Raw genomic sequence first — 20,501 nt, forward strand, 5'->3', positions numbered from 1 at the left:
TGCTCCCAGCTCCTCTCCCTGGAGCACCCTCCAAGCCGTATGTTTCCGGAAAACTTGGCCGAGGGGGAGACACAGATGAGAGGATGTGAGTGAGTGGCACTGGGGGTGGAGGGGGGGACTTCGGGCCACGGGGACGGGGACTGGCTGTGGCAGCCCAGGGTTAGGGACTCCGGAGTTCCGTGCCCACGGGAGCCCACCTCCACCCTCTTCCTCAGAGCCCCTACATCTTTGTGGCTGTCAGCCTGGGCTCCCCGGGGAAAAGGGCAGGACTGGGGTCTTGGGGAGGCCTCAGGGTCTTGGTTGGCATGTGTTAGAACTGTCTCCTCCAGGTGGACGGTTGGGGGTGCTTCTGCTGGGCCTTGTTCAGGGAGGCTCCCAGGCATGGTGGGGTCTGACATGCCCCTCCCTGCGCCTGGCACCCTGGGTCCGGGTTCGAAGGACAGGAGCAGCCTGTGCGGGCCACCCACACCCAGGCCCTTTGCGCCGCAGTTAAGGAAACTGAGGCCCCAGAGCAGAGGGGCGGCCCCGACCACACAGGGTGTCTGGGCCAGGCTTCTGGACAGCTCTGTGCCGGACTCTTAGCCGGCGTCTCTGGGTCAGGAAGGGCCTGGGGGACCTGCCCCCACCCCCAGCCAGACTCCTTATTCTTTTTGCCTGGGTCAGAAGTGTCAGCCTCCCCGGGGTCTGGCCACCCTCTGGATGCTCTCTGCCCCCACCCCGCCCACCCCCAGAAGGCCCAGATGGGAGACCCACCCACTCCCGCCCAGGGTTCCGGCCCGACGTGTTTGCCTGGGCTCTCTTGGCCCCGGCTGGGGAAATATAAATAAACGCGCGTCCCTGCCGTCCTCCGCCAGGTTCTGTGGAAGTGGCAGCTGCTGCTGGCTCGGGTGGAGGGAAAGGTCGGGGGCCGGGTTGCACTTGATCCCACGCCCTCCCTTCCCCTCCTGCTGTCCCTGAGGAACCCTGAGGAGCCCTGGGGCCACATGGCCCCGTGGCCTCCGCAGGAGAGCAGGTGTCCCGCCGGCCCAGCACCACCCCCACCCCCGCCCCCACCCACTGGGTCTGGAGGTGGCAGGCAGAAACCCTGGGTCCCCAGGCCCACGAGACCCCTGAGCCTGTCCCACAAGCTCGGGAGTTGCTGTGTCCCCTGAGCCTTGGATCCCCCCATCCCGGGGAAGGGGGGCCAGTCGTGGCCTGGCAGCAACGATGAGATGAAATCGAGTCTCTGAAGGGCTTTGCAGACGCCCTGTCACTTGGTCGTGCAACGGTGGCTTGTCGGTGGTGTTTCTGCTGCTCTTGTGTCCTTTCTGCTGGAGCCTTGTGTATAGCGAGCCGCCGGCCTGTGCTTGGACGGATGGATGGACGGACGGAGGGAGGGAAGACAAAATGCCAGTGCACAGACAGCCGGCCCCTCGGGCTCTCGCCGTCCTGCAGAATTGCTGTCCTTGCCACCCCTGCCTGCAGCTTGCTTTGATTCAAGGAAAAATGGCCTCAAACTTCGCTGTGGGAACTCTCTCACTAGTTGTTGCAAGCCTAGCCCCGGGGCTCAGAGGCCACCAAGTTCATTCCCAGCAACGTGACTCAGGCTTCATGCCTGCCGCCCTCAGGGGGGCCCCCGGGTCCTGCCCCAGAGCCCCTGGAGGACTGGAGTCCGCCTCTCACCACACACGCACGCCAGTGTGCGCGCACACACATACACACACGCATGCAGGCCATCCACGGGGGAAGTGGGCTGGCCCTACCTGCTCTGCTCAGGCAGACTGGCCTCTGCGGGGCAGCATAAATGTTCAGACACCGGCCCGTGTGCTGCAGCTCCAGGAGCCAGGCTTCCCAGGGCGCTGCCTTAAGAGCTGGGGTGGAGGGGGCTGCTGTGGGGGGAGGCTGTGTTTTTGCTGAGCCTCGGGTTTAAAGGCATTGGAAACAGCAGGGGGGAGGGGCACTGCTCCCGCCTGAGTTTGTGGGGATGGAGGAAACGGCCTCTGACCATAGCGGCTTTGCCGTGGGGACTGCCAACTCCTGGGGGCTCTTCCTCATGTCGGGAGGCTGCACAGCTCTGGATGCTCACACAGATGGGGGGCTGTGATTTGGGGGCAAGTCACTCCCAGCCCCTGGACCAGCCCAGTGTGGTCCAAGTCCAGGGTGGACCTTTGGGTGTCCAGGGGGCCTTTGAGCCCCGGGTTCCCCAGTTAGTCTGGGCACAGAGGCTGCTGGCCCCAGCTCACCCCCACCTGGATTTCACGGTCCCCCCGCCCCGCTCACCCGTCCCTTCCTTTCCCCGCCCGGTGCAGCCGGAAAACAGCCCAGCCTCCCGAGGCCTCGTCCGCAGCTGCGGGGACGTGTCAGCGCTGGGTCACGACAGCAGGGGGCGGGAGGGGAGGGGCCCGGCGGGGTCTGTGTCCTGGACCTGACCAGCACTTGGCCCCCGGAACCCGTGGCAGGAGCGGTGGCCTGGGCACCCCCGGCGCAGGCACCCCTGCCTTCCCAGTTCCTCGAGCCCAGGCCTCTCCCTGGCAGCTGTGGCCCAGGCACCGACCCTTGCTCTCTCTGGTGCCCCCACCACTGCTTCGGGGTCTCAGACCCGAGCAGGGAACCCCGGGCCTGGCGTTCCACCCAGGGCTCTGTGTGCCCCCGGGCTGTGGGCACAGCCCTCACCGGCTGCCCTCTGCCCTCAGGTCTCCTGGAGCACGGCCGGAACTGGTCGGCCATCGCCCGGATGGTGGGCTCCAAGACGGTGTCCCAGTGTAAGAACTTCTACTTCAACTACAAGAAGAGGCAGAACCTGGATGAGATCCTGCAGCAGCACAAGCTAAAGATGGTGAGCCCCCCCCGACTGCCTCCTGGGGGCCTCGGGCGGCCGCTCCAGGGTAGGGGGGTGCCCTTCCTGGTTCACGCTGAGCTGCACCCACAGGACCCTGCAGGGTTGATTCGTGCTGTAAACATCCCGCTGGGTACGTGGACGGACGGGCAGGCGTGCCACCGTGGGCCAGGCCCACCCGCCTCCGCCCCGGCACCCCTCTCCCACTCCTCTGGGGGCCTGAGGCTGGCTGACTCACCCGGGATTTGTGGCTGTCAGCTCATTGGAATGTAGAGCCAGAGGCAGATGAACCCCAAGTGGGCATCTCCTCCGCCCTGTAGGTCTCAGGACCGCCCTGAGGAGTGGGGGATAGGCCAGGGGGGCAGCCTGCTCAGCCCTGACCTCTGGGCTCCAGGGGAGGCCAAGACCTCTCCCTCACCCAGAGGCCCAGCCAGGGAGGGTGCGCCCCTCACAGCCAGTGAACGGTCTCCTTGGAGAGGCTGCTTCCTCTGCAGCTGTTCCTGGAAGGGAGGGCCCCTGCTTTCTCCCTCTCTCCCTCCCTCTCCCCATCCCCCCTCCCCCCAACTTGGTCACACTTTGTGACGTGCCAGGTGCTGTGTCCATTTCGGATGGGGGAAACTGAGGTTCAGCTGGCTCATAAGCAGCTGCTTGGGTTTGAAACCAGGGACCCATGCTTCTGATCGGCGGGGCTGCACGGGGGGGGGGGGGGGGACACGCAGCTGAACCCCCAATGCACTGCCGTCGGGCCACCTGTTGCAGGGTTTAGAGCTGGCACAGCCTATCCTGGGAGGCCGTGCCGAATCACTCCCCCACATAGCCCTCCGAGGACCAGAGAGGGTGAGCAGGCTGCTGAGGCAGCAAAGCATGGGGCAGGCCAGAGACAGACTCCCCCTGTTGAACTCCTCTTAAGCACTGTGCAGAACTTAAGAGCGCCCTGTGCCGGCTCCATGAGTGTTCTGGGGGGACACTGGGCGTGCCCCTGTGGTCAGGGCTGAGCCCGGCCCCTGCCCCGTCATGTTGGTTAGGTCTTGCCTGCGTCCTGCCTGCTCGCTACTCCGATGTGGCCCCTGGAGTCTACCCTGGTCCCCCTTGAGCCTCAGGCTGCACCCCTGTGCACATCAGGAGCTCTGCTGTGTCCTCGGGTGCCAGGACTCTGGTTCCCACAGGGAAGGAGGAGGGCTTGGCGAGGGCGAGGGCACCAAGCACCTGCCCTTGAGCCCGCCGGAACCCCCAGGTCACAGAGAGCTGAGCCCAGGCAGCGGGCGAGCAGGCCAGCCTCTGCAGATGCCGACTGAGCCCTCGGGGGTGGCCCCAAGCACCACCCCAGGCACAGAGTGATGTCTCCTTGTTCCCTCCGACCTCCTCTTCCTCCCTGGCCCTTGCGTCCTTCCTCCTCCCCGCTCCTCCCCCATGTCATGCTCCTTTCAGCGGGTGTCCAAGCTATCGGGTTACGGGCAGCGCCACCCTCTCCCTTTGCAGCCTGCTGGCCCCTGGACTCACTTTCCAGGTTTCCTCGGGGCACGGTCCCACTGTGCCCCCAGGGGCCCCCTGAACTTGAGAGTGGGGATCGGAGAGCCAGAGACCCCAGCAAGGTGGTTAGTGCCACTGGAGCTCGGGGGGGGGGGGGGGGCAGGGGGAACGTAGGGACAAGTCCTGGCTTGGTGACTGGACACCTGTGTGACTTTGGGCAGCAGTTTGACCCGCTGAGCCTCAGTTTCCTCCTCTGTGAAGTGGGGGCATAAAGGCCCTTCCTTATCCCGAGAACTTGGGGTGAGTCCCTGCCTGTGCGGGACTGCGAGCCTGGGGTGGGCACTCTGTGGGGCCGCCGCCCTGGGGGCACTGCTGCGGCCGACGATGGGTGTTACACCCTGTATGGTAGCGCTGCGGCAGCATCGCCGTCATGCCCTGGCAGAGCCCCGGGGGCAGGACCGGCCAGAGCAGGGACTCTGGGCCCCAGAGACCCGGGTTTAAATCTGCACTCTCCCAACTTCCCAGCTCTGTGGCCACAGGTCAGTAGCTTGACCTTCATGCCTCAGTCTCCCCACCTGAAATGGGGGTAATAATACAGGCCCCCTCAATGGGAATGGCTGGAGTGTGAAACACCCCATGAGTGAGGGGTGGCGTGGCTGTGCCACCGGTGGCTGGCTGTCACAGTTCCCTCGGTGGCCAGTGGCTGTGTGGCCCACCTGCTCCCGGACTGACTGAGCGGCGGGGTTGGTTGGTTGATGGACCGACTCAGCTGCTCACTCAGACGGGCAGGGCAGGACAGTTCTGCAGGGCAGGACGCGGCCCCCTCGGACGGTGCCAGTGGGCGCCTGGCCTCAGGGCTCTGGGCCGTTTTCCTCCGTGAACCAGGCCACCCAGGACCCTCCCAAAGCCACGGTGAGGAGCAGACGAGTCCCTCGTGTAGAGGGCGATGCCCGGGCCGTGGCCCGCACTCAGCCTGCTGAATGTTTGCCTCATTGTGCACTTGTGCCCTTTATTGGGCGCCCTCTGTATGCCCAGGAAGCGGTGGCAGGTGCCCCAGCGCCCACAGGGGTTTCCTGCAGGGCTGAGGAACTAGGTGGGTGTTTGTTTTGGGGACTGCGGGAGCCCTTGGAAGGTTGTGAGCCGAGAGGCAGCCCCGTCGAAGCTGAGTGAGACGTAGCGAGGCTGCCAGAGAAGGCCACCCTCTGTGCCCCCAACCCGGAATGCTAGGGGGGCAGCAGCCCTGGTGCTGAGGAGCAGGTGTGAACAGGAGGGGACCCAGAACCAGCGTGGGCCCTGCCCCAGCCCCTGAGGTCTCCTCCATTGCCCCCATTCCCTGGGTGTGGGTGACGAGGCCTGAAGGGGGTAGATGACTGGTGAGACCACAGCGGGGCTGGGAACCAGACCTTGGGAGCCCCTGGCTTCCCCTGTGGGCCTGGCCCTGGTCAGCAGACGGGGCTCACACAGACCTGCAGAGGATGGTCCTGCTGGGTGAGCAGTGGCCAGCTGCGCTGGACCCCAGGTGGGGCCTGGCTAGCCACGGTCTGGGCTGACACACAGGTGAACCGCTCTGCCGGCTCGTTGATGGCAAAGGGCAGTGTGGAGTGTGGGGTTGATTGGCTCTTGCTCGGCCGGCCCCGAAGGGCAAACTGCCCCTGAGGGCTTCAGAAAATGGGCAGTGAGGGGACCCAGGGACCAGTCCTGGAAGGCAGGCTGAGCCTGGGTCTGTCCATCCAGACCGAGGCCCGCCCTGGAGCCGAGGCGAGCTCCCCATTGCTGCAGCAGACACATGGGACGCATGTGAGGCTGCTGAACTTGGTGACCTCCGCCTCCTGCCCCTCCACCACACCCTGCTGTCCTCAGGAGGAAGATGGGTCCTTGTGGATCCCAGTGCGTGGCTGCCACCTCTGGCTGCTGGCCAGGCCCTGTCTGCAGCGCAGGAAGACATGTCACCCTCCGCCAGTGCAGGAAGGAGTGGGGGAAGCAGAGGGTCAGCGGGTGTCCCCTTGCGCCTTGCAGCACTCCCGGCTGAGTGTGGCCATGGCGACGTCAGCAGGAAGCAGGACCGGGCGGGCCGAGCTGCCCAGAGTTATGTAACATTTGGCAACAGTGTCTTCGCGAGGCTCCCCGCCTCCTCCTCCTGGCCGAAGGTTACCCTGCTCTCCCATCTGTGTGCGAGTCTGGGCCCCTCGGCTCAGCTTCCGTGTTTCTCTGTCTCTGTGTGTCTGGGCCCAGGCTCAGCCTTGCCTTGTTTTCCTCCATCGTCTGTTGCATCCGAGGCTGCCCAGGCCTGTTGTGGGGGAGGGGTTGGGGGGAGAGAGGATCCTGGCAGGGAAGGGCTTGAACCTGACCTGCTCTCATAGCTGGGCTCCTCGACTCCTCAGCTGTGTGTCCTTGGGCGAGTTCCTCAGCCTCTCTTAGCCAGTGCCATCTTGGCCCAGGTTCACGCATCTGAAGCAGCCGTCTGGGGCAGGCCTAGAGCAGCCGGTTCCAGAGTGAGAAACACGTGAACACACAGATCGTTGCCCACAGTGGTCTGAAGGTGGTGGGAGGAGGGGTGTCGTAGAGCGTGATGACAGGTGGCAAGGGCTTGCTGGTTTGGATGCAATCAGGGATGGCCTCTCGGAAGGGGTGAGAAAGTGAGTCAGCAGGTGCCTGTGCGAAGGTGGGCCAGGCAGAGGCCCTGGGGTTGGGACGTTGAGCACACATCTTCACAAGCAGGGCCCTGCAACCCAAGCTGGGCAGGTGGGCGGAGTCTGTATGTAAATTATGTGGGGCTGTATGAACAGGTAGGACTTGGGGTATTATTTCAAGGGTTTTGGGGATCCCCTGCAGGGTGTAAAGCAGGGAGCGGCATGCTCTGATTTGCCGGGTGGCTGTGCAGATCCAGTGAGCTAATATCTGGGCAACGCCTGGCACATAGTAGCTGCTCAATAAACATCGGCTGGAATTACAGTGAGAATACTCAGCCCCCGTTCCGTGCGCACCTCCCGATGCTGAGGTGCAGCGCTGTGAGGGGAAGGGTTGGTTGTAACTCCCAGGACATCCCGGCCTCTCAGACCCAGGCGCCGGTGCGGGTGTTTGGGTGTTGACATCACACTCTCCCCGCTTGGCCTGCTTGACTGGGGGACCCTCCCAGAGAGACCTTTCATGAAAGAGGACGGAGGACGTGTCCCCTGGCCAGGAGCAAAAGACCCTGTTCCCCGGGCGGCTCTGAGCTTCCTGAGTCTTCCGCTGCTCAGGCAGCCGGTCTCTGCCTTCCCCAGTCCTGGGCACCGGCATGAGTGGCCGCCTGCTAAAAATAGATTGGGGAAGAAGGGGGAACCCTCAGCCGCGCCCACAGGAGCCACGGCCACACAGTTTTCTGGCACCTCCATGGGCTCCAGTGGGGCCTGCAGAGGGAAGCTTGGGTTTGGGGCAGGGCTGGGGCAGCCCTGGGAGTGGGTGGGTGGCCGGGCTGGGCGTTCCCAAAGCAGCCCATGGACATTGGGTGGGGCGGGGCTCTGGCCCTCTGGCCCAGTGCTGGTTACGGAAGCTGTGACTAACAGGCCAGAAGACATTTCCCTTTTCCTCCTGATGTTCCCAGTGGCTGCACCCTTGAGGACCCCCGTTTGCTTTGGGAGGAGGCAGGACTGGAAGTGATTCTGCCCTGGGGTGGGGCTGGGCCTTGGGGACCACTGAGGCCTGCTCCCTGCCAGGCCATGGTGAGGAGCTGGGGTAGGCAGCGCCTGTTGGCGTTTGCCCCAAGAGCGGGCTGTGATGTGCAGTGGCTCGGGGCGGCCTTCTCCTGGGGCCTGGCAGGGTGGGTGGCGGGAGGTGCGCTGGTTTCTTATTCCCTGTAACAAAGGACCGCCAGCCAGGAGGCATCAAACAACAGAAATTCATGCTCTCACAGTTCTGGAGCCAGAAGTCCAAAATTGAGGTGCCGACAGGGCCCTCTGAAGGCCCCGGGGGCCACCCTGCCCGTCCCTTCAGCATCTGGTAGGGGCTGGCTTCCTTGAGGGTCCTTGGCTTACAGACGGGTCCCTCCCCTGTGTGCCCGTGTCCAAGTTCCCCTCCTGTAAGGACGCCCATCGTAGGATTTGGGCCCCCCCCAATCTAGTCTGACCTCATCAAGTCCAAGTAGTTGCATCTGCTACGAGCTGGTTTCCAAATAAGGTCACATTCTGAGGTTTGGGTGGCCATGTTCCGGGGGACAGTCTCCCACACAGGACGAGGGGCCTGGCTGAGAGCTGTTGGTGTGTGTGGGGTGCTCTGGCTCCCGTCTCCTTCCTCGGAGACAGCAGGGCTCCCATGGGCTGTGTCGGGGTACCTGCCCTCTGAGGGTACAGTCCACTCCCCGGGTGTCCCTGGTCTCCCCCCAACACTGTGCTGTGTGTTCAAGCCTCAGACATTGTCAGTCTGCAGCCCCTGAGTAGGTCAGTCACAGACAGCTTCTGAGCCTCTGCCTGTCTCAGCGTGGCAGCTAAAGAGACGTCCGGGACGTACGTCCCTTCAGCTCTGCAGGAGCACCTGGCCCAGCACAGGGCAGAGAGGGAGTCACGCACATGGAGTGACGTGGGGCCCTGTGCTAGGCGGCAGGCTCCTGGCCCCTGCGTGAGCAGCCGGGTTTCTGGGGACCAGGGCGCTGTGCAGAGGGAAGTGAAAGGCTCGGCTGCCAGGGCCTCTGGGATGTGTTCGAACACACCCGCCTGTGCCGCCTCCGGGCCTGAGTGCTTGCGGCCCTCCACCTGGGCTGCCCTCACCTGGAGCCTGGCCCACCAGCTCCCCCCGAGCGCCTCCTTGGGGAAGCCCCGGCCCCGCCCCATCTGATCTCTCCGGCCATGTCCGCACCCCTGAGTTGTCCTTTTAACAGACATGTTGCTTGCTGGCCTTCCCAACCAGGAGACCACTGGGGGCAGGGACTTGTCCACCCCGTTCGTGTACATCCTCCGCTTTGGTGTGGTGGCCACACACAATAGGTGCCCTGTGAAGACTGGTGGCATGAAGTGATGAGCTTCCCGTCCCCCCCAGCTCCGCAGGGTCAGATGAGACAGGCAAGGAACAGCCTCCCTCAATCATCTGCCCAGCGAGGGCAGGCAGAAGAGCTGAGGGCTCACGGGGCCTCTGTGGGGCAGGCTGTCCATCCTGGCTCACCTGTTCTGGAAGGATGTTAGGGCAGCGCCGGGCTCTGCTGCATCGAGGTGTCCCCGGGGTGTGATGGAAGGATGAAGGCCTGGGTAAAATAGCCACTGGCATGTTTGGCTGCAGCAGTGGGGGGCGAGGAGGCAGGACACCCCAACAACCGTGCGGCCAGGTCGCTGTCCCTCGCAGCTGCGGCGAGGCCTCAGCATGGGGAAGCCCCAGGCTGACAGCCCAGGCCCAAGCCCTGACCTGCCGCGTTCCCTGTGCCCCAGGAGAAGGAGAGGAGTGCGCGCAGGAAGAAGAAGAAAGCCCCAGCCGCCGCCAGTGAGGAGGCCGCCTTCCCGCCCGTGGTGGAGGACGAGGAGATGGAGGCGTCAGGCGCCAGCGGGAACGAGGAGGAAATGGCAGAGGAAGCTGAAGGTGAGGGTGGTCCGGCAGGAACTGACCTTCCCCAGAAACGTCTGGGTCCTTCTGGAGGGGCCTGACTGCCCCAAAGGGGAGAGCCAGGTGTGTCAGTGATGGTGATGAAGATGGTGGTGAGGAGGATGGTTGTGTGAGGATGGTGGAGGTGGTGAGGAGGATGGTGGGTGAGGATGGCGAAGGCGAGAATGAAGGAGGTGAGGACGGCCCCAACAACAGGAACGGTGACCACCTGCCCCGTGCCTGCCAGGCCCTGGTCTGATCCACACGCCCTCCTGCTCCCCACCCCGGCCTCACAGGTGCAGCCCAGGGCAGCTGTGGGCACATCTGCTGCCATGTTTTACAAAAAAAAAAAAAAAACCCATATATATTTTTTGGAAACAGTTTTTTGACCTGGACTGTTTACAAGCTGACCGGGTTAAGGAGAACCAATCTGCAGGTCGGTGGACGTTCTGAAAGTTCTATGGTTATAGTGCCCCCCGTGCCCCCGGGTGCCCCAGTTTGCTGGCACGTCATACGCCTGTTTTCTGTGAGGGGAGCTGAGACTCAGGCGGTTAAGTGCCCCAGCTCAGCGCCCACGTGCCCCCCGCTGTGTGGCTGCACCCGTCCTAGGTGCACTGTCCCTCCCGGGTGCCCGGGGGACCTGCCCCAGTCTCAGAAGGAGGATTTTGGCCACCCAAGATCGGCCCCGTTTTTAACCATGTGACCATGTCTCTAGGCCCAGGAACTTCCCCGGGCTGCCCGACACAGGTCTCATGCCCCTGGTCACTAATGAGCCTGCCTTTGCCCGTCACGCCCCCTCCCCCTGGGTCTGCACCCACCACCGTGGCACAGGGCCCATGGGGACCCCAACCCCGGCTTAGTTCAACATCTCTGCCTCCTTTTCTGTCGTCTTCCTGCCCGAGCCGCCCCTGCTGGGCCCTTCAGTGTTTGGTTGGTGGAACCTGCTCTCCTCCTGTCCCCGCCTGGGGCTTCTTCCTCTTGCTTCTGTCAGCCTGTCCCTGCCTTCACGCTGCCAAGCCCCTGCCACGTGGCAGAGGAAGGTGCACGTCCCTCCTGGCTCTGTGAGCCAGGCCTGCGGTGAATGCCGATTTACCAGCCCCTGCACACTCACGAGCCCAGATCCTACTCCCAGCCTCAGTGGAGCTGTCCCTGCTGTCTCAGGCTGGGGAGGGGTGTGGTGTCTGAGTCTGGCCTGAGGGTCTCTCTGCCCAAGCTGGCCCCAGGCCTGGTGAGGGACCAACGGCGGGCTGCCAGTCCAGGTTGGTGCCTGGGTCCGCCCCACACAAAGGGTGGGCCCAGGGAGTAGACGCTCAGCCCCTCTTCAGAGACCTCAGTGGCCGGGTGTGGGCAGGCGCCAGCCTGGTGGGAAGTGCAGGGGAACCAGGTGGATCTGCCCGGAAGAGAGCTGAGTGTCGGTGAGCTCACGCGCAAGATCGCCTCCCATCAGGTGTGGGAGAGGGGAGCAGGGCTGGTCGGGCCAGAGCTGAGGCTTCTGCGACCACCTGGTGGCCCCGAGCGGATCAAGGGTGGCAGCTTAGAAGGTCCCGCACGAAGAACAGGGTGGCACTTTCATCTTACGGGTGAGGGAACGGAGGCCCAGGGGCTGGGGAATCTGCTCAGGAGGGAGTCCTGTGACTGGCAGACTGGGAGTCCCCAGGCAGCCAGCCCTGGCTGGGCATCCCTGTCTTCTGAGGCCACCCCCCTTGGAACCTTCCAGAAATCCCAGCCAGCCCCTAAGGCTTCCTCCAGGGGGCAGGCGGCAGGGGCCTGTGGCTCAGGGCAGGAGGCCCCCGCGTGGCCCCGTGGCCCCGCAGGGTGTCCAGTAGCGGGCAGGTCAGATGACAGTGGCAGCCTCGAGGCAGCCTTTGACACCAGGGCGGGAGGTGCTGCTGTCGCCCCACCCCCAGGGGAGGGACCCGAGGCACAGTGGCTGCCCATGGTCGCAGAGCTGGCCGGTGTGCAGGCCAGGATTCACACTGTTCAAAGTGCCGACCCCCAGGCCCTGGCCGGCCTACTGAAGGGGAACCGTGTTGGGGGTGACCCAGCCGCCTGAGCCCCCGGCCCCCGGTGCTCGTGCCCGAGGACTGGTGCGGACGCACTGCCCGAGTGTCTGCTGCCCGTTTCACGGAAGGACAGACTGAGGCCCTGGGGGTGCAGGCTCTTGTCCGAGGACCTCGGCCTGGCCCCCACATCCTCTGTGTGGTCACGTGAACTGCAGGGAATGGCATTCTGGGGTCAGCAGGCAGGGACAGGAAGCCCAGTGGTCAGGGACGCAGGCTCCTGGGGTCAGCCTGCGCCTGCCCCGCTGCAGTGTGGCCTTGGGCCGCTGACCTCACCTCCCTGAGCCCCAGTTTCCTCACCTGCAGACAGGATGGAGAGAGTCACCACGTGAGGGGGACTGAGGGTCACGGGAGTCCTGTGTGTCCAGAGCTCCACGCCCCCAGAGCCGGCCCATGCTGCTGTCACTGGCTTGTTCCCAGGAGGGGTCGCCCCGGCTCTGGGCCTTGCAAGGAGGGAGGCGTGAAGTGGGAGAGGCCGGGAGCAGTGGGGGCTGACGAGGCCTCATCCAGCACCCTGGGAGCCGGGAGGCAGCAAAGGCCTGTGACCTACCCGAGGCCACGAGCACTGGGCAGGACGTGCTCCTCACCCTGAGAGTCCCCCCAGACTCCTCATGTCCAGAGTCTGAAGGGAGAAGGTGGAGGGAGAAGGTGCAGTGGTTCGAGGATGGGGGCTGCCAGGGCAGGGCAGCTGAGCAGCCCGTGTGGCGTGGCCGGTCCCTCGTGCTGCCTGCGGGCCCCTGGCCATGCCTCCCTGGCCACACCAGCCTCTTCCCTCCTTCCTCCCTGCTGCTCCTGGCACCCAGCTTCTAACCCTTTTCTCACTTCCTTCCAGCCTTACACGCCTCTGGGACCGAGGTGCCCAGAGGGGAGTGCAGTGGCCCAGGTACGAATGTGGCCGTCCGGCCTGGGGGGCAGGGGGGGGGTGCCGAGGTCACCTGCCCTCTGCAAGGGGCCCCACTTCTGTGAGCTTCTGCCTGCGAGCCCGCCGTTCGTGCTGCCGCTGCCTCTCCCCGTCCCCCCAGCGCAGGCTCTGTCCCCCACACTGTCCCCTGCCTCCCTTCTCAGACCATTGCGCTCTACTCAGCTGTCCTGCCGGTGTTCCCTGGTATCTCTGTCCGGGACTCTCGCCTGGTTGGGTTTCCCCCCAGCAAGTTGGGGTTTTTTAATGTCCCCACTTCACAGACAGTGGGGGGAAATGGAAACCCAGAGAAGTGTCAGGAGTGGTTTTTTAAGGCCAAAGAGCCAGGCCTGGAGCTGAGGCCCCTGGCCCTTGGTCTGCACACCTGTGCACCTGCTGTGTACCTACCAGTCCCAGGGGAGACAGGTTGGGGTGCAGTCAGCGTGGCTGCCGCCCCCAGGTTCCTCTGAGCTCACTGCTCCCAATTCTACTCTCCTGTTAGGACGCCAGTAACGATGCCCCAGCAGCAGAGAGCCCCCAGGGCACTTAACAGAAACTTCTGAGCTGTTTGGTGTCAGTTGACGGGGCCAGGGCATCCTGAGCTCCTGCCCCGAGTCAGGACGGGCCGTCGGGGATGGGGCGGCATCCACCTCCTCCCTCGGGCACCCCACGCTGCTCACCTTTCTTTGTTCTCCCCCCACAGCTGCCGTTAACAACAGCTCTGACACCGAGAGCGTCCCCTCGCCCCGCACGGAGGCTGCCAAGGACACCGGGCAGAATGGGCCCAAGCCCCCGCCCACCCCAGGCACCGACGCACCTCCCCCTGAGCCGCCCACCCCACCTCCGGAGGACGCCCCAGCCCCCGCTGAGCCTGCCCCAGTGCCTGAAGCCACTGGCCCACCCACGTCCCCACTGGCACCCCCAGCGTCTGCGGTGCCCCTTCTGGTGGTCCCCAAGGAGGAGAAGGAGGAAGAGGCTATCTCAGTGGCCCCGGCAGCGGAAGAGGGGGAGGAGCAGAAGCCTGCTATGGCCCAAGAACTGGCAGTGGACGTGGGTAAGAAGGAGGAGCCGGACGAGGTGCCGCCCGCCGAGCCCATCAAGACTGAGTGCAAGGAGGAGGTGGTGGAGGACAGTCCTGACAAAGGAGCCGCGGAGGCCGGCACCGAGCCCGCACCCGAGGCGGCCCTCAAGGTGGAGAAGAAGGAGGCTGGAGGGGGCCCTGCAGGCAAAGCCCCCTCGGCCAAGGGCTCAGGCGCCCCCCAGGACAGTGACTCCAGTGCCACCTGCAGTGCCGACGAGGTGGACGAGCCGGAGGGAGGTGACAAGAATAGGTGAGTGGACCTGCCAGGGGGTGGGCGGCCTTTAGCTTTTCTTTCTGCAAGCACTTGCTGAGCATCAACTGTGTGTCAGGACAGCACAGGCGACTCTGTTGCTGCCCTCAGTGCGTGGTCTGCGAGGGAGGGGAAGCACCCCTGGTAGTGGCAGCTGAGCTGAGCCTTGGGACACGTTCCTCCCTCTCTCACCTCTGCTTGGCTCCTGGCGTGGGTGCCTGTCCCCCCCTCCCCGAGACCCAGGACTGCTGAGTTTAAGCCCTTTCGGCACAGCTGCTCCGAGGCCCCGAGGCCCCAGCCAGCACCTGAGCCTGTCCGCCTGGGTTGGGGAGCGGAGGAGTCGTCTCCTAGCGAGGCAGGGAGGCCTCTCTTACTTTGACTAGAAACAGCGCAGGCTACTTTCTCTCCTCACGTCTGTTGGAAAAGTTCTGGGCAGAGTGAGAGGGAGGAAAATCTGACTTTCAAATCTGACGCGTTCACTCGGAGCCGTTTGCTCTGCCCCATGATTCACCTTGGGGCATGTTAAAGTGGCAAGTTCTAGAACATTCCATAGGAAAGTCAGATGCAGTCAGCACTCTGTGCGTCTCTGCTTATTTCACAAAAGTAGGTGAGCCACGTCGGTCTTGGCTTCCTGTGTCCTGAGGTCCACTGGTGGGAGAGACAGGTGGTCTAGGGAGTCGACAAGCGAAGGCCTGGCTGGCAGGCTCCTGAGGGGGCAGAGTTGCCGAGCTTCTTGCCCAACAGGCGCAGCTCAGAAGACAGTGCTTGCAGCTGCTCAGTCTGCGGGGGAGGCCCTCGGCCAGGCTCTGGCTGGGCCCCGCCCTGTGTGCCTGGTAAAGGGGTCAGTGCGGTCGGCTCCCCACCCGTTTCTGCTGGGTGCTCTCTGCAGGGTTTGTGCTCACCTCCTTGGGCCGCCACGCCGCCACGCAGTCTGCTGGAGTCTGTTTTGGGTACACGTGGCTGGCCCAGGCGGGAAAACTGGGAGGGGCGGCCCAAGTCCCCTTGCCCCCGGGACCCCTCGAGCCAAGCCTGAGGCCCACAGGCACCTTGCAGCCTCTCCCCACCCCTCTGGCAGTCGCAGCCCCACCCAGGGGCTGGGCCTTTCCTCCCCAGCTGGATCTGGCTTTCATCCAGTCTTCCTGCCTAAATGTCCAGTATTCGATCCCCTGGGAGCAAGAGTCCCGGGCGGGGAGTCAGGACACCTGGTTTGTCACGCCCTGTGTGACCCAGGCCAGTCCCCCGCCCTCGGGGTGAGGCTGGACCCAGGCCAGCCTGCTGTGACCTCTTCCCAGCTGGCAGCCCGCCACCCCGCCCGGCCGAGAGGTGCGTCAGAGCGGGCCCTGGCAGTCGGGGCCTCCCGGAAGGGCCAGTGGGAAGCGGGGGCCCCCTGGAGGGCCCCAGGGCCTGGCTGCCTTCCCACCACCCTCCCCCCTGCCTGGCAGCCCAAGGCAGTGAACTGGGCATCTCTGGGTGGACGCGAGGCGCTGCTGGTCCTGGCCCCGACCAGGCAACGTGGGGAGAGAAAGCCGCATCCTGCCAGCCCTTGCCGTCACTGCTAGGCAGCTGCGCCGGGGAGTTTTCGTGGCCCACAGCCGGAGACAGCGGCTTTGATGGCAAGCCCTGAGCTTGCCCGCCCTTCCCTGTTCCATTTCCCAGAGAAGGTGCTGGGCGCTTTCTGGATGGGCTGGGCCTTCAGAAAGTCCCTTCCCCTGGCACTCAGCTTCACACCTGGAAGGTGGGGGTGGTGTCCCCACTGTGGTGGTCACCGGGGGGTAATGGAGTACTCGCCCCCGTGACCTGCCAGCCGGGGCCAGGCCTGCAGGAGGTGCTCCATGAGAAACTTGCTGCCCTCTTTTGGAACTGCTTCAGACACCTGCAAAGGTCACACCAAGAGGGGCCCAGGGCGTGGCTTCTTCAGCTGAGCCCCTGGAAGTTTGAGAGAATTGTAACAGCAATTTCTCTTTGGTTTCTTTATTCCATGAGTGATAAATCGGGCCCCAGTGTGTGCACCAGGCAGCAGGCTGGGCCTATGGGGTGCTGGGAACAGGGTGGACGAGGCCCTGCGTCTGGGGAGCTTACGTTCCAGCAGCAGCGAGTAGCCTGAGACTGTAGCAGAAAAGGAAGAAAGTGACCACTCACGTGACAAGTGGCTGGTGGAAAGACTGTGGGGTCGGGGACGGGAGTGGGCAGAGCGGTCAGGAAGAGACACTGGAGGGCGATCAGAGCCCCACAGAGTAAGGCACAGCAGGGGAAGTGGAGGGAGCTGCAGTGCGAAGGGCCTATGGCCACATGCACTTGTATTCAGGGGATAGCAAGGAGGCCAGTGGCAGGCAGTGGAGTGGTGTGGGGTGGGAGGGCAGGAGAGATGGCCATGCGGTGGTCAGGGCCCAGTGGGTTGGGCTGAGGAGTTGGGGTTTCACCCTGGGGTCACGGGAGAGACACGACCCATCTGTATGGGCACTGTTCACAGACCAGCCTTCACTGTGCTCCTCACCCAGCTTGGTGGCGAGGCATGTCGCAGCCCAGTGATGGTGGGGACTCTGATGGGCTACAGAGGGGGGCGCGGGCAACGGCCTATGTGCCCCCTCCCCCGCTGCCCCTCCCCCGGCCCTGGCCGTCTAGGGTGGGAGGTGAGGCCACAGCAACAGGAAGATGGCCCGACCCCTTCAGCACCGGGAGCAGCTCTGGGCACTTCTCCTGCGTCCCCTCGGGTCCCCCACAGAGCAGTGCGCAGAGGGAGCGCCAGTCCTCACGCCCCTTTACAGATGAAACTGAGGCACAGCTGATGAAGTCAAATGGCTGGAGGCAGGATTTGAACCCAAAGCCTGGGCCCTGAACTATAGGTTTGGATGGCGAGACAGGGCCCAGCTGCTCCCGGCCCCGCTGCCTGGGTCCCCCTTCTGCCCCTCCCAGCCCACATGTGCCATGCCAGGCTCCTCGAGCCCCTTCCCCACCCGGCCTCCAGAGCCGAAAATAAAAGCCGCTGTCCCCCAAGGAAACAGAGGGAAGGGTGGGAGGGAGGGCCAGACCCAGAGGAGGGCCGTGTCCAGGGGCCCCTACCCATGGTCAACGGATGAGGGGAGGTGGGGCCCAGTGAGCGCTGGGCGTCTTCCTGCTCCCTTGGGCTTAGGACCCTCGGGAGTCATGGCTCAGAACAGCCCTCGTTCCCAGGTGCGGCCCTCTCCTCTGCTGTGAGCAGCCAGGCTGGTGTGGGGCTCCTACACCTTGGTCTCCATGGAGCTTCTGTCTGGTGCCGGGGCTAGCCCCCCCAGTGCGTCCCCCTGCAGATGTGCTTTCCCCTCCCAGCTGCACCCTGCCTGGTGTGGAGCCCTGGGGAGACCACGGCCGCCGAGCAGGAGGCCCGGGTTCATTGAGAGTCGGGGACACAAGCACTTGGCTGTGGACTGTAACAACTCACTTTGTATCTCTACAGAATTACATTTGCGCAGATACTGAAGTTTACATTTTAACTAACATTTCACAAAACAAATAGTGATGTAACATTGTTACTTGTTGTTCTTAGAAACACCACAGCTGAAATAACAACCCCTTGGTTTCAGGCTAGTGTGTACTAAGTGCCTTCTTCGCTTTTCGTCTGTAGCTTCTTTATCGGGATGTAGTTCGCGTGCCACGTAGAGTTCAGCCAGCAGAGCGTGCGGTTCACTGGCTTTTAATGTATTCACAGTTGCGAAGTCATCACCATTATTTAATAACAGCGTTTTCATTACCCGTCACCCCCCAAAATAAAAACCCAGAACTCACACCCATGTGCAGTCACTCCTCAGCCCTCAGCCCCCACCCCTGGCAACCACTGTGTCGTCTTTCTGTCTCTGCCTGTCCCGGACGTTTCCTCTAATTGGTGTCATACGTGTGGCCTTCGCATCTGGCGTCTCTCGCTCAGTGCCGCGTTTTGAAGGTTGGCCCACGCTGTAGCAGGTCCCCGAGCTTAGTTCCTGTTCACAGCTGAGTAATATTCCCATGTGGCTTGACCCCATTCCATGCCTACGTTCCTCCAAACGTGCGGGTCGTATGCCCCTGTGCCCGCCGTGCAGGGTAACTGCCAGCCCAGGTGGGGAGGAGCGGCTAGGTTTGGGGCTGTCGCAGCAGAGCTGGGGGTCACCTGGACAAGGGGTCGTGTCTGTGTTGGGACTTGGCCAGGGTGCTGGCCTGAGGGAGGCAGGTGAGACAGGCCTGGGCCCGAGTAGGGGGGACAAGGCAGGACAGCAGCTGCAGGTGAGGCCTCAGGGGGTCCTCAGAGTGCCAGCAGGACCTGAGGGTCAGGAGAGGTGAGGGCAGGAGGCAGGGAGCCCAGGGGGAGGACTGCTGAGGCCTCTGAGCGTGGCAAAGTCAGGCTGACCTTCCCCGGCACCCGGCCCCACCCGCACGCCGCGGGCAGCCGCGTCTGTGCACTCAGCCAAGCGAGCAGCAGATGTGGGCGGAGGCCGGTGCCCTCAGGTCTGGCCGGTGGCAGGCCGTGGTCCCCCCACTGAAGAGGGCACCGAGACTGAGCGCCAAGTGTCTGCTCCCTCCATCTGCTCTCTGCCGGGCGTCGGGGCCTGGCTGCTGGGCACTGGGTGGTGTGAGTGTGTGTCCTGGTCGTCCCTGGTCTTGCCTCGGAGTCAGTGGTGGTGGCCTCCATTCTGTGAGTGGCAACAGCACGGCCCCAACATCCCATCGGGGCTGTGCTGACGGGACCCTCGGCCTTTGGGGAGCTAGACGTCACTGTGCCATTGGCTGGCTGGGCCCCAGACCCCAGCCCACGCTGTCCGTGCTGGTTGGCCGTCCAGCTGGCCCTGGGGCCCTGCCAGCCGACCCTGGATTCCGAGTCTCCTCCGTGCACCCCAAGCCCAGAGCCAGGCCAGCGATGTGCTCAGCAGGTGCCGTTCACCCAGAGGAGCCCAGCTGGGCTGGGACCAGGCAGCCCCAGGGGCAGGGGCAGGAGCCAGGGGGGGACCGGGGCAGGGCTCTGGGCCCAGTGTTTGGGTGTCCAGGAAACCCTTGAAGGTTTCCTGAAGGAAGTGACACCCATGAGCAGCGTGGGAGCTACCCCCAGGGCAGGCTGTGCCCAGGCGCCAGGGGCCGTGGCCCTGCGCCGGCGCAGTCCTGTGCAGGTGCCATGCACAGCTCTGCCTGGCAACCTCGCTTCGGGGGCGAGGCGCCCACGGGCCCAGCGCAGGGCTGGCGGGTGGGCAGCACACACTGACTGGCCCCTGCATGACCTCCTGCGGCCCCGCTGCCTTTGGCTTCTCTGTGAACAGGTTAAGTGAGAGTCCAGGTGGCGAGACATTCTGCTGGAGCCGGTGGGCGGCCCACTCAGCTCCCTGCCCTGGCACCCGGGCCCCTCAGCTTTTGGGGGGCCGCCACCCGCCTGAATCTCGTGAACTCACTGAGCCTTAATCTAGTTGACTCTTTGGCTTTGTCAGCTTCTGAGGGGCCATGTGTTGTGCGGGCCCTGAGTCGGGGCTTCTCTGGAACCTTCCTCGTCTTGGGGTGACTCAGGGGGTGCTGGGCCCCCACCAGGGCCTCGGGCTGGAGGTGGAGGGGCTCCCCAAGGGGGGGAAGGGGAGAGGGAGGAGCCCCTCCCCGCTGCCCTGCCCCAGAGGACTGGCTGGGTTCCTCTGGCCTTGCGCCCTGGTAGTGCCCTCCCCTCCCCCGTGGTCTAGGGCTGGAACCAGCCATAGGCCTGACACTGGTCTCCCCCTCAGGCTGCTGTCACCTCGTCCCAGCCTCCTCACCCCGACCAGCGACACCAGGACCAACACCTCACCCCAGAAGCCTCTGGACCTGAAGCAGCTGAAGCAGCGAGCGGCCGCCATCCCCCCCATTGTGAGTGCCAGGCCCCGACCTCCGGTGCCAGATGTGGCAGCAGCCCCTGCACAGCTGACCTGGCTGACCTTCGCCTCCCATCAGGGACACAGGGGCCCGGCCTGCACAGGGGAGGGCGGGGCTACACCTGCAGCCGCCTGCTATTTCCTGGAGAAGTCCCCATGGAGATGAGGCGGACAGCACAGGGCAGGGCTCAGGGGAACCAGGGAACTGGGCCTGCGGGCTCCTCTCTTCTGTCCTCCCACCCAGCCCCACCTCAGAGGCCCTCGGAGCCAGCCTGGCTCTCGCTAAGGGGCCCCACCCCTGCCTCGCCTGCTAAGGGTTTCCCAGTGCCAGGCACTGGGCCTTGAGAAAGCAGGAAGCTCCCCCAATCCCTGTGTGTGGCAGCCTCAGGGAGAAGGATGGGGGCCCCTCCAGTTCTAAACTTGAGGTTCTTCGGGGAAGGCCAGCGGCTCTGGGAGATTCATCAGGCCAAGCAGCAGCCCCTTCCCCACAGTGGCCCAGCCTCTGGCAGAGCTGCCCCGTCTCTGGAGGTGGACCTGGCCTTCCCAGATGTG

General features: G+C 64.3%; 1 protein-coding gene across 14 annotated transcripts in view; it reads left to right on the forward strand.

Moving 5' to 3' along the window:
* Window positions 1-20,501, forward strand: part of NCOR2 (nuclear receptor corepressor 2) — a 160,233-nt gene that overhangs the window by 112,276 nt on the left and 27,456 nt on the right. For 9 of the 14 annotated variants that reach the window (XM_053929082.2, XM_053929087.2, XM_053929083.2 and 6 more), the window contains 5 exons: window positions 2,673-2,815; window positions 9,679-9,826; window positions 12,722-12,772; window positions 13,491-14,118; window positions 19,824-19,944. In XM_053929082.2, the coding sequence (XP_053785057.1) occupies window positions 2,673-2,815; window positions 9,679-9,826; window positions 12,722-12,772; window positions 13,491-14,118; window positions 19,824-19,944 (1,091 nt within the window). The remainder of the gene's footprint in view (window positions 1-2,672; window positions 2,816-9,678; window positions 9,827-12,721; window positions 12,773-13,490; window positions 14,119-19,823; window positions 19,945-20,501) is intronic. The other 5 variants (XM_053929086.2, XM_053929092.2, XM_053929095.2 and 2 more) reach the window with 1 other exon arrangement.

Source organism: Desmodus rotundus, chromosome 7 (assembly GCF_022682495.2).
Source record: "Desmodus rotundus isolate HL8 chromosome 7, HLdesRot8A.1, whole genome shotgun sequence".
NCBI classification, from domain to species: Eukaryota; Metazoa; Chordata; class Mammalia; order Chiroptera; family Phyllostomidae; genus Desmodus; species Desmodus rotundus.